We start from the raw sequence: 12,151 nt of genomic DNA on the forward strand, positions 1-12,151 counted from the left end.
CCTCTCTCTCTGCCCCTCCCCCGTTCATGCTCTGTCTCTCTCTGTCCCAAAAATAAATAAAAAACGTTGAAAAAAAAAATTAAAAAAAAAAATTTTTTTAAATAAAGTTAAAAATTATTTTAAATAAAAAATAAAAGGAAATTAAATGCACCTAGGCATTAAAGTGATGAGGTAGATGGAGTGACCTTTCAGGGTGTTCTCATTTCTTACAACATTCTGGGTCATAATGTTGGGCTCAGATTTGATTTTCCAAAGAATATACTATATTGACATATTAAATCAGCAATAATTCCTCAAACTGTTGCTTTAAATTGCCCTATTCCTATTTTTCAAGTTTTAACTGTGTGTGTTTATGTGTATGTGTGTATATGTATTTTTTTAAACAGTAATGTTTAGAAATTCCGGAAGCACACTAGAGTGAATACATAATGTAAAGAATCCTCTGATTAGTACAGTTACTCCCAACTCTAGCTTGAGAGGCCAAGTGTTTGTGTGGCAGTTTTCATAAAATAGGGCAAATTGATATTTTTAAGTTGTTTTCAAGCAGCAAATACTTATTAAGCACCTTCTTTACAAATCAGGGTGCTATGTCTATCAAGTGCTGTTCTGTATCAGGATATTTCAGGGCTTTCCTTAGCCCAGTCAAGAAAATAATTTGTAGGGAATTCCAATGTTGCTGTTTTAGGACTTACTGTAAGCAGAAAAATAATTATACAATTTACCTCTCAGGGTTAAAGAAAAATAATTCAATTTTAAGCCACAAGAAAATTTTTAATTGTATCTAGCTAGAAATACAAGCAAATATTACACATAAATTTTATTACACAAGTATCAATTAGCACATGGAACTACATCAAACCAATTACACTGTTGTAAAAGTTTCTGAACAAACTAAAATTACTTAATGACTTACTGGTGAATAACAATACTAACCTAAATGTAGACAGAGGACACAATTCACAACCCCAACCCCCACCTTTGGCACCTCATTGACTCACAAAACAAGATTGTCAAGTTAACATCACATGTTCTTGTTCTTCAATTGACATTGATTGCATATACTTATTTAGTAAATCTTCTTCCTTTTTTTCTTCATTCATGTATGATTCAGAATCATTTGTAGAAACTGAAAGGAAAATAAGTTTATAATATCTGTTTTGGAAATAAAGTTGTATTTCATCCTGAATATTGAGATCTGTACATAAGAACAACCTTCAAAATGGCCTTAGTAATAACCTTTGGCAGAAATAAATGGCCTGCAATTTTCAAAACTTAATCACTTCTCCCTTCCCCCAAATCTCTTAACTTTGTAAAATAAGAGTCGTAGTAAGTACTGTATTCAGGCCAACTTATAGCAAATTCTCTGTTACTGAGTCTTGTTTTCTCTTTGCTTTCAAAATCTCTTGGTTATGCGAAAGTTACGGCTTCAGCAGTCTCATCTCAGTAAGCCTGAAGTCCTTGCCCATCTCCCTTCCATTGGTGACCACAGACACTTTCCCCCTATCTGCACTGCAGTTCATCCAGCTATTCTTTCTGGACCCAGACTTACTTTTTCCCCTGCCATTTCCCTCATTTCTCGGACAGGTATACTATGGTATTTAAGCAGAGCTGAGCAGCACTGTCATACAGCAAGGAGCCAGGAGTTCAGAAGGCCTAACTTCCCCACTTCCTTCCTACCCACTTCTCTACTCATTGTGTAGCAACTAGGAAATTGTTTAACTTCCACTTAGTCCTCTCCACGTTATCAATTCTGAGGAATACTTCTGAGCATTCCGTCTTTCTTCCTCTTTTGCCTTTTTCATTTTGTGGTATTCTGTACTTGTGATAGAAGGATCCTTTATGCTGATTCTTACCAAGTCTAGATTTTTCTGAGTTGCCCCATAAAATTGTGATAATGTCACTTGGTTGGCTTGCTTCCACTGGGTTGTTGAATATTAAACAAAATGATATAGGTGATACAGCCCTTTGTAAACTATGATGCTATATAAAATATGTTGTCCATCCAAAAATGACACTATCTCATAAAAATGCTATGGCTTAAAAAACTCATGTTTGTGGCTGTGAGTTCTCAGAAATTCATTCTCTGTTAAGTCTCCGACCGTGATATTATGAATACCTTTGTTTAGAATTAGAAGTGCCTTGAATTTTACTCCCCTCAGCAGCATGTCCATTTAGATAAACGCAGAAACTATATTTCATATTTATTTTATTTGGAGAATTAAAAGCAAATAATATTCTATATTTTTAATTGTCTTCTGTAATAGAAATGAAACTATATTGGGTTAATATTTTTTAAGCATGGGGCACCTGGGTGGCTAAGTCTGTTGAGCATCTGATTTTGGCTCAGGTCATGATCTCTGGTTCATGAGTTAAAGTCCTGCATCTGGCTCTCTGCTGTTGGTGCAGTCTGCTTCAGATCCTCTGTCCCTGTCTGTCTCTGCCCCTCTCTTGCTCACACTCTCCCTCTCAAAAGTTTATAAACATTTAAAAAATGTATTTTTTAACATAAGATCTTTAAAAATGCTATTTTAAAATTCTGTGTTTGGGGCGCCTGGGTGGCGCAGTCGGTTAAGCGTCCGACTTCAACCAGGTCACGATCTCGCGGTCCGTGAGTTCGAGCCCCGCGTCAGGCTCTGGGCTGATGGCTCGGAGCCTGGAGCCTGTTTCCGATTCTGTGTCTCCCTCTCTCTCTGCCCCTCCCCCGTTCATGCTCTGTCTCTCTCTGTCCCAAAAATAAATAAAAAACGTTGAAAAAAAATTTAAAAAAAAATAAAATAAAATTCTGTGTTTGGGGCGCCTGGGTGGCTCAGTCGGTTAAGCGTCCGACTTCAGCTCAGGTCACGATCTCACGGTATGTGAGTTCGAGCCCCACGTCGGGCTCTGTGCTGACTGCTCAGAGCCTGGAGCCTGTTTCAGATTCTGTGTCTCCCTCTCTCTCAGACCCTCCCCCATTCATGCTGTCTCTCCCTGTCTCAAAAATAAATAAACGTTAAAAAAAAAAATTTTTTTTTAATTCCGTGTTTAAAAAAGGGGGGGTTGGGGCGCCTGGGTGGCTCAGTCGGTTGAGCGTCCGACTTTGGCTCAGGTCAGGATCTTGCTGTCCGTGAGTTCGAGCCCCGCGTCGGGCTCTGTGCTGACAGCTCGGAGCCTGGAGCCTGTTTCGGATTCTGTGTCTCCCTCTCTCTGACCCTCCCCCGTTCATGCTCTGTCTCTCTCTGTCTCAAAAATAAATAAACGTTAAAAAAAATTTTTTTAAAAATAAAAATAAAAAAATAAAAATAAAAAAATAAAAATAAAAAAATAAAAATAAAAAAGGGGGGGCACGGGGGGCACCTGGGTGGCTCAGTCAATTAAGCGTCTGACTTTGGCTCAGGTCATGATCTCGCGGTCTGTGAGTTTGAGCCCTGTGTCAGGCTCTGTGCTGACAGCTCAGAGCCTGGAGCCTGCTCCGAGTTCTGTCTCCCTCTCTCTGCTCCTTCTCCACTCATGCTCTCTTTCTCTCTCAAAAATAAACATTAAAAAAAAAAATCCACATTTACCTGATTGCATGAACAGTCTGCCTGGTTTTCTAAAAATCTTCAGTGACTTACATCTTGTTTTGGATGCATATCCAGTTTTTAAACTGTAAGAAAGAGAAGTATCTTAATTGGAGCCAGTGAAATGAACAACTGTCTAATGCATGTAGAAGACCATACAAATTCTTTTTATTAAGCTGCCAGTATCACCAAACAGACTCTTTCAATCTCTGAATTCTCCTGTGACTTATTAACCCTGAAATGCAAAGCTCACTATTGTAGTACAGGTTGAATAATCAGGCTTATTTTCTTTTTTCTTTCCTTTTTTGTTTATAGTAGTCCCCTGTGCAGAAGCAACCATATGCTCCTTTTGGAAGTGTTTGTATTATTTTAAATTTGAGTGGGAATTACTAAAAAGGGCAGTCTTCCATATTTCTAGCTGATCAAGAAATTTTTACAATTCCACAAAAGATGTTCTAAAAGGAGTGGCATATTCCAGTCAGATCAGTAAAGAGACCATAAGATAACATCCTTTTGTGCTTTTTGTCTAACCTACTCTGAATGTAGCAAAATAAACATATTAGGAAACAAGCTTTTATCTCATTTAGCTACCCTTCAGATAAAATTGGGATATATTTTCCTCCTTTTAAACAGTAAGAAACAGACCCTTCTTTGTTTCTCACTGGTCGCCAGAGTGAATGCTGCAGGATCATGTCAGGTGCAGGTGCAGCTGCGATGTTAGAAGGCCCCAAGTCCACTCTCTCCAACTGGTGTCGCCATGTGGTGCAGGGGTAATGCTGCTTTTGTGAGTAACGAGAACTGAGGCGGCTTCTGTGATGAGTGAAGATACCTGTCATACAGACCAGCTCTGTTAGAAGGCCCTCTTGTTTCTTGCCAGAACTAGTGAGAAACGAATGAGGTGCACCTGCCTGGCTTTTGTGAGTTGCGCTGGATCACATGCATATACTGCTTCTTCATTAATATCTGCAGGTAGTTTGCATTATAGATCTTAGCAATGCTGCACAGATAACGCTTCTGGCCTAAGGTGAGGTCTGGCTGCTAAAATACAAACAAGGTTTATAGGCATTGTAGAACAGAGGTTGCCAAGATTCTTTATCTGAAAGGCTGAATGTTCAGGACAGCTGAACCATCTGTATTTTTATTTATTCCAATTCAACTATCCTAATTTGTCCAAAAAGAGAAAGAAAGAAAAGAAAGAAAGAGAGAGAGAGAGAGAAAGAGAGGAAGGAAGAAAAGAAAAGAGAAGAGAAGAGAAAAGAGAAGAGAAGAGAAGAAAAAAGAAAAGAAAAGAAAAAAGAAAAGAAAAGAAAAGGAAAGAAATGGCTATTTAAACAGTACAAGTGACCCTGCCTCCTGTTTGCACTCAAGTGATTCAAATGCCCAATGAAGTTTGAGAACCAGTGATCTAGAAGAATAAGGAGAGTTGGGGCACCTGGGTGGCTCAGTTGGTTAAGTGTCTGACTTCGGCTCCGGTTGATCTCACAGTCTGTGAGCTCGAGCCCCGCTGTCAGTTCAGAGCCTGGAGCTTCCCTCTTGATTCTGTGTCTCCCTCCCTCTCTGCCCCTCCCCCACTCATGCTCTGTCTCTATCAAAACATGAATAAACGTTTAAAAAGGAAAAAAAAAAAAAAAGGAGAGTAGAGATTTGCTGTTCTGTCAGTGAGACTTAGTTCCTGTGTGCCTCTCAGTGAATGTGGGCATCTTACCTTCCAAATATTTTTGAGGTATCATGTGGTTATCTCACCTACTCAACTACTCTACTTAGTCTTAACTAAAGAAATAGTCTTTTCTAGCACCAGAAGAATAACTGTGTTGAACAAACTGGGGAATAGTCTCTCGGTCTTTGATGAAAGTAATTTTGACTTAAGATTTTCACTTGCTGATTTCAGAAGGTAACACTCACTTAAAATGCAAGGCTACACTGTGTCTGTATGTGTGTATACACACACGGGATTTACTGAACTGAACAGGTAATAAATTCAGTGAAAACTCAAAATGCTGGTCAAAAAAATCTGACCAATTTGCACAGATCTTTTGTAACCTTAATTTGCTTTCCTCTAACAGGAACACATCTGGCAGATATGACCTTTAATAGGTAACAGAGGTTCAACAGTTATAAAATGCTTATTGCCATTTTCTTTATTAGCTTGCCTCTAATTTTGCAGTCCTTCAGTGAAATCTAGGAGTTTGGGTTTCCATCTCTGGAATGTAACTTTCCTCAGGGCCATTAAGCTTTCTGAGTGAAGGTACATTAGATGTCAAGTATCATGAAGCCCTAAATGAACTCTTATGATGAGAAATCTATAATGATAAAATCCTTGCATACATTCCTGAGTTTACTCCACAGATATTTATGGAGTCCTAGACAATATGCTGGGTGTACCTTGTCTTCTCAAGTGCCTTACCCTCTAAGCAGCAGATCTCCAATAAAAAGTTCAGCTCTGAATACAAAGAATTTGGCATTTAAATAAAGCATTGGTATTTAGTTAGCATACCTTTAGAAAAGACGCATCTGTCATTGACTTAGGGATGCTAATTGCTTGAATTTGAGGAGTTTTCCATAACTCTTGCAGCTTGGCTATGTGTGTGTTGGGTCCATCTTTGATTCTGTCTGTGGGCAGGACATTATTAGGTGAATTTCATGAGCAAAGATGTACTCAATAAATTAATTATTAATATCTATATATTTACACATGTCCCTGACTACCCTGCAGTAGGAATATGAGTCACTCTGTTAAAGTTCAAGAGGCTGTATGATATGCCATTTGGTTTTAGAGCATACAAAAGTCTAAGATATTTACAAATATTTTCTCTCTCTCTCTCTCTCTCTCTCTCTCTCTCTATATATATATACATATATATAATTATATATAGACTACATTATTTTGAACTCAGGTGAGATGCAAACTATGTTGTTTAGTTTATCGTATGTCAAACTATACTAGACAAGAATATCCATGCAAGACTTGCACTTTAAAGATTTGCAACAATATTTTATCATTCATTTGATTTTAGTATGTTAGTATTAAACTCAAGATAGAAGATAGAATAACACAAATTTTATACCTTTAATGAGGCAGTGTTAAAACACAAAGGGCTTTGCAGAAATTTACTAAAACTTATTTTTACATGATTTCTGTTATTTCATGTTTTTAATACCGATGTGGGTAGACTAATAGTCTTTTAATACAAAATGCAATTTGAGACATATCTAGGAGAATGAAGCTAGTTTTCAGTTTCAGACATATTGAGATCAGTAACTTAATCTAGGGTAAAAACTTCATTAACAGTTTGGGGGAAAACAGTATCTGGTGAAATTTAACCAGGAAATAACACTTTGAAACACTCCCCAAGTCCCCACACACTCTCCCGCTCCAGGCAACCAGTGATGTGCTTTCTATCACTACAGTTAGTATCACTATAGAGTAGTTTGCATTTTCGTGAGTTTGATATAAATGTAAACATACAGCATATATTCTGTTTGTGTCTGGCTTCTTTCACTCAGCATAATTATACTGAAATCCATCTGTGTGATGTGTAACAATAGTTCATTCCTTTTTATTCTTGATATATATCTATCTACCTGTCGGTGACATTTGGGTTGTTTCCAGTTTTAGGCTATTACAAATAAAGCTGGCAGAACAGATTTTTAAGTTAAAAGTTTATATTCAGTAAGTTGAATTAAATAACCACACTTTTGTTTCAATATTGACAACAAAGTCCATTACAATTTTACATATTAAATTTTAGTTATTTATTTCTTCAGGATTTTGACAGGGATGCCTGGGTGACTCAGTTGGTCAAGCATCCGACTTCAGCTCAGGTCATGATCTCAGAGTTCATGGATTCAAGCCCGGTGTCGGGCTCTGTGCTGATAGCCAAGAGCCTGGAGCCCAGAGCGGGCTTTGGATTCTGCGTCTCCCTCTCACTCTGCCCCTCCCCTGCTTGCACTCTGTCTCCCTCTCTCAAAAATAAATAAACATGTAAAAAATTTAAAAAAAGAAAAAGATTTTGACAAATTGGAGAGTTAATGCAGATAAGTAAGTGTTATATTTGCATACTAAAGGACTAACTAGTTTGCCAACAAAGAAACAATTATCTGGAAATTATGTCATTATGACCCTTAAAATATAATTTGGAATCTATAGTAATAAAAGCTTATTTTTTTTTAAATCCTTTTTCGAGTGGTAAATGTGGGCTAATTATCTAAGACTATATCTTTTGTGTCCCTGCTATTCATTATTTCTGAGATGCGTATTATAGCCTGGACTAACATTTAACTTGTCAAAAGCTTGGTAGCATTTCTTCACAGAAAATTAAACATTTAAAGATAACAGTTAAACTCAGTGACAAACACCCAATTGAAAAATGAGCATAGGACTTGAATAGACTGGATGTCTCCAAATAAGACACACAAAAGGCCAATAAGCACAAGAAAAGATGCTCACTATTAGGGAAACACAAAGTAACAATGAAGTATCATTTCATACCCATAAGGGTAATTATCACAAAAAAAAAAAAAAAATGAAGGTGTCTGGGTGGCTCAGTTGGTTAAGTGTCTAACTCTTGACTTCAGCTCAGGTCATGATCTCATGGTTCGTGAGTTTGAGCCCTGCATCGGGCTCTCTGCTAACAGCACAGAGCCCACCTGGGATTCTGTCTCCCTTTCTCTCTACCCCTCCTCTGCTTGCTCTCTGTCTCTTTCTCTCAAAATAAATAAAAACAAACTTGAAAAAATGAAAACAGGAGCGCCTGGGTGAGTCAGTTAAGCGGCTCAGGTCATGATCTCACAATTCGTGAGTTTGAGCCCAAGTTGGGCTCTGAGCTGACAGCTCGGAGCCTGGGGCCTGATTCCGATTCTGTGCCTCCCTCTCTGCCCTTGTCCGCTTGAGCTCCGTCCCTCTTTCTCTCTTAAAAATAAACATTAAAAAAATTTTTTTAAACGAAAACAAGTGTTAGCTAGCATGTGGAGAAATTGGAACCCTGTGCATTGCTGGTGAGAATGTAAAATGGTGCAGCGGCTGTGGAAACAGTGTGGTGGTTCCTCAAAAAATTAAATATAAAATTGCCATATGATCCAGCAATTTCATTTCAAAGCAACTACTTTATTTATACGTACATATGCATTTTTATGTATATACACATTGATATATGTCTGTGTTTTTCTGAGGTAACTGTAAGGACTATAAAATTTCCAAGGAAAAATAAAGTGAATCTAAGTTTATACATCATAGAATTGAAATTGCTCCCCTCACCGTAACCAGAAATTAGTGAGAGGCCTTTGGGGTTCTGTGTTACTCTCTTAATTCCAGCAGTTTTATCCTTTATTTCAAGTGAGAGGGAAAACAGCAGCAATGAGAAATATTTTACATCCTTTGAAGTTATTCTAGTCAGAACTTTTCCCTTCAATTTGTGTATAAACCCCAGGCCATACCTGGGACATTTCAAACATCAGTTACAAACACAATTCTTTTCAGATTCATTGCTATTTTGAAGTACTCTTTTTAAATTTTTTTTTTTTCAACGTTTTTTTATTTATTTTTGGGACAGAGAGAGACAGAGCATGAACGGGGGAGGGGCAGAGAGAGAGGGAGACACAGAATCGGAAACAGGCTCCAGGCTCCGAGCCGTCAGCCCAGAGCCCGACGCGGGGCTCGAACTCACAGACCGCGAGATCGTGACCTGGCTGAAGTCGGACGCTCAACCGACTGCGCCACCCAGGCGCCCCTGAAGTACTCTTTTTAAAATGCTTGATGTGGGGGGCGCCTGGGTGGCTCAGTCGGTTAAGCATCCTAAGCATCCGCTTCAGCTCCAGTCATTGACCTCAAGGTTCTTGAGTTTGAGCCCTGCATCAGGCTCTCTGCTGTGAGCACAAAACCCGCTTCAGATCCTCTGTACCCCTCTCTCTGCCCCTCCCCCATGTGCATGCGCACTCCTGTCAAAAGAAACAATTTTTAAAAACCCTTAAAAACAATTTTTAAAAAAATAAATACTTGATATTAGATATCTTAACAAGAGAAAAAACCTGGATTGTTCTTTTTAATGTTTATTTATATCTGAAGGAGAGAGATACAGAGCATGAGGGACAGAGGGAGAGGGAGACACAGACTCCGAAGGAGGCTCCAGGCTCCGAGCTGTCAGCACAGAGCCCGACGGGGGGCTCGAGCCCACGAACCGTGAGATCATGACCTAAGCCGAAGTCGATGCCCAACTGACTGAGCCACCCAGGCACCCCCCAAAATTTTAAGTTCAGGATGCCAATAAAGTCTATTTTTAAAACTCCATTGTGTTTGTAGTTATAGCAAAATCTCTAAACCGTGTTATTTATAGGTATTATCTATTGTATATGCTCTACTCACCAATACCTTTGGAATTCTGATAATAAGAAAGTCCAGGTGATCTGTTGGGGAAAAAAAGATTTAAATAATATGCAATAACTGACAGCTTTATAAACATTAAAGAAAGCACATATTTTAGGGACGCCTGGGTGGCTGAGTCTGTTGAGAAACTCATTCTTAATTCAGGCTCAGCTGATGGTCTCCTCGTTGGTGGGTTTGAGCTCCCAGCCTGTTTGGAATCTTCTGTCTCCAGTCTCCGTGTCTGCCCCTCCCCTACTCGCGCACAGGCACACTTTGCCTCAAAAATAAATAAATAAACGTATTTCTAAAAAGTATTTTAAATGAAAAAAGGGCAGTATCGAGTATGCTTTTTACTTTTCATGTTTCCATCAGACAGAACATCTTGTAAATGTTCTCCTCTAATCCTGGTTATATCCTAATGGCTCCAGGCTTTTTCAAAGTGAGTTATCTGAGGTTTTTACCATACTAGAAAGGATTTACTTTAAGCCAGATTTGGTCTTACTTTTATAGCCTTTTTAATCTAATTCCTACTTTGAGCTCAATAAAGTAGTTTAGGCTTCTGTGTTACCCGTGGCATTTTCTTGCTCTCTTTATTTTTAATCAAGTAACTTGCTATGGAGAAGACTATCTTGTTCTTTACTGTATGTAATTAAGGTGTACTAGAACTGATAAATTGGTCTGGAATATTTCTATGTTTGTACAAGTTCTTTTTTCTTTTTTCACATTAAGACAAAACTCCCTTCCTTGTCTCTTCCTTCAGTTTATTCAGTGACCAAGTGTTCATTTATCTCTTGATACATTTAGGATCCCACACTTTGTCAAGCACTGTAATGAACGGAAAAGAAAGACAAGACCACATCTTTAAAAGTCTTCAGTACGTTATGGTCATTTTGTTTTATATGGCAGGAGCCATGACTGTGTGCTGAATTGGAGAGAAACACCTGGCAGCTCTCACTTTTAGGTAATAACTGATGGAAGGGATGAGGAGGTACCGAAGACTAATTGTCTTCAGCATCCAGTAAATAATAGTAAAAACAAAACAAAAAAATGAAAAAACAAAAAACAAACAAAAAAACCCACCCTGCTTAAAATAAAATGGATTTATGAAGAAAAACTTATGTGGGAAGAAAATATCAAGATCAAGGTGCCTCTAATATCCCTAATTATCTGTCTCATTGGCATTATGAATCCCTCGGACACGAAGGTGGCTAATGTCGCACATACGGCACTGATTTATTGACTTGAAAGTCCTCCGTTGAACCTCCCTTTCTGCTCTATCCCCCACCCCCTCTTTTTGTAGAGATCCTGTGACCAGACGGCATATTTTCCAGCAGGTTTCGCAGCGCCCCCTCGGGGCAGAAAAATGCACCCAGGCAATTGTCGCAATCACCGCGTTTAGTCATTGCACCAACACTCAACCTTATCTCACAAGCCCTTCCCCTAAACTGTGAGTCGGCTTCCATTTGTTCCACCCCGGCCACAACAAAGGTTCTCCCTCCTCTCGCTTCAGTGCACTGGGGACCAGTCTATTGGAGCAGTCAACTCCCACCCCCTCCTCCACTAGGGATCACGACCCAGGGTCGGTCGCCGTCCTCCCTAACCCGTCAGGGCCCCTCAGCCTCACCCGCCGCCGCCACCCTCGGTTCTGGCCACTGCGGGAGGCTCTGCAGAAGAGCTGCATTCTGTCCAGTCGGACACCGGACCCTGGCCCGGCATCTCCTCCCGGGTGCCCGGACCTCGAGCGGCGTGCGGAAGCGGCTTTCCCCTCTCCCCTCCCCCGTCAGCACGCGTGCGTCAGGCCGGGCGATATCGCGGGTGAAGAGGAGGACGCGGTATTCTAGCCCCCTCCGATGCGCTCCGGACACTGCCCGAATAGCTTCGGGAGAGCGGGGAGGGCAGATGCGCGACGCAGGAGTTAAATTGGGGGAGGGGCAGGATTCTTTAGTTGATTGCGCGCTTGCACGTTTGCATCTTTTTTGTGGAAGGGATCAGTCACGAGAAGGAAATATACCTGTCCCCTAAAACAGGAGGTGCCTTGCACCTTAGTATTCCAGACCCTTTCTTTACAAATTTGAAAATCTTGAGAGTCACCATATAGGTCAAACCTCGGTACACAAACCAAGGACCAAAGCCCCAAACTCAGCGATGCTGAGTGTGGTCCGTTAACCGTTATCACCAAGGCAACCAAGCGTCTCGAGCCTACCAACCGCCTATTTCCGTCAACTACTTCTGCGCACACGCGAACCGCCCTCCCGCC

At 40.0% G+C, this 12,151-nt stretch overlaps 1 protein-coding gene across 3 annotated transcripts; it reads right to left on the reverse strand.

The window, feature by feature from the left end:
- Positions 1 to 750: 750 nt before the first annotated feature.
- On the reverse strand, positions 751 to 12,114 carry FAM216A (family with sequence similarity 216 member A). 3 transcript variants are annotated; one of them, XM_058691273.1, is made up of 7 exons: positions 11,519 to 12,114; positions 9,895 to 9,935; positions 6,031 to 6,146; positions 4,445 to 4,571; positions 4,182 to 4,365; positions 3,540 to 3,622; positions 751 to 1,126 (listed from the first exon to the last, which is right to left on the reverse strand). In XM_058691273.1, exons 1-7 carry the CDS (start codon positions 11,608 to 11,610, stop codon positions 1,011 to 1,013), a joined length of 759 nt encoding a protein of 252 aa, XP_058547256.1. In that variant the 5' UTR covers positions 11,611 to 12,114; the 3' UTR covers positions 751 to 1,010. The 3 variants fall into 3 exon arrangements, with proteins under 3 accessions (XP_058547256.1, XP_058547257.1, XP_058547255.1); XM_058691274.1 differs by having other exon boundaries at positions 4,445 to 4,574; positions 9,901 to 9,935; positions 11,519 to 12,111; XM_058691272.1 differs by having other exon boundaries at positions 4,445 to 4,574; positions 11,519 to 12,106.
- Positions 12,115 to 12,151: the final 37 nt, after the last annotated feature.

The sequence above is a fragment of the Neofelis nebulosa genome, chromosome 11 (assembly GCF_028018385.1).
Source record: "Neofelis nebulosa isolate mNeoNeb1 chromosome 11, mNeoNeb1.pri, whole genome shotgun sequence".
Taxonomy (NCBI): domain Eukaryota; kingdom Metazoa; phylum Chordata; class Mammalia; order Carnivora; family Felidae; genus Neofelis; species Neofelis nebulosa.

Bases quoted from the DNA above. Each gene is read 5' to 3' on its own strand.
- FAM216A (XM_058691272.1), bottom strand. From the start codon at position 11,610: ATGCCGGGCCAGGGTCCGGTGTCCGACTGGACAGAATGCAGCTCTTCT. The intron at 6,147-9,894 runs GTGAGTAGAGCA...TCCTGCCCACAG, and splicing joins TCAGAATTCCAAAGGTATTG to ACAGAATCAAAGATGGACCC. The intron at 4,366-4,444 runs GCAGGTGCACCT...TCTGTATGACAG, and splicing joins GCGCAACTCACAAAAGCCAG to GTATCTTCACTCATCACAGA.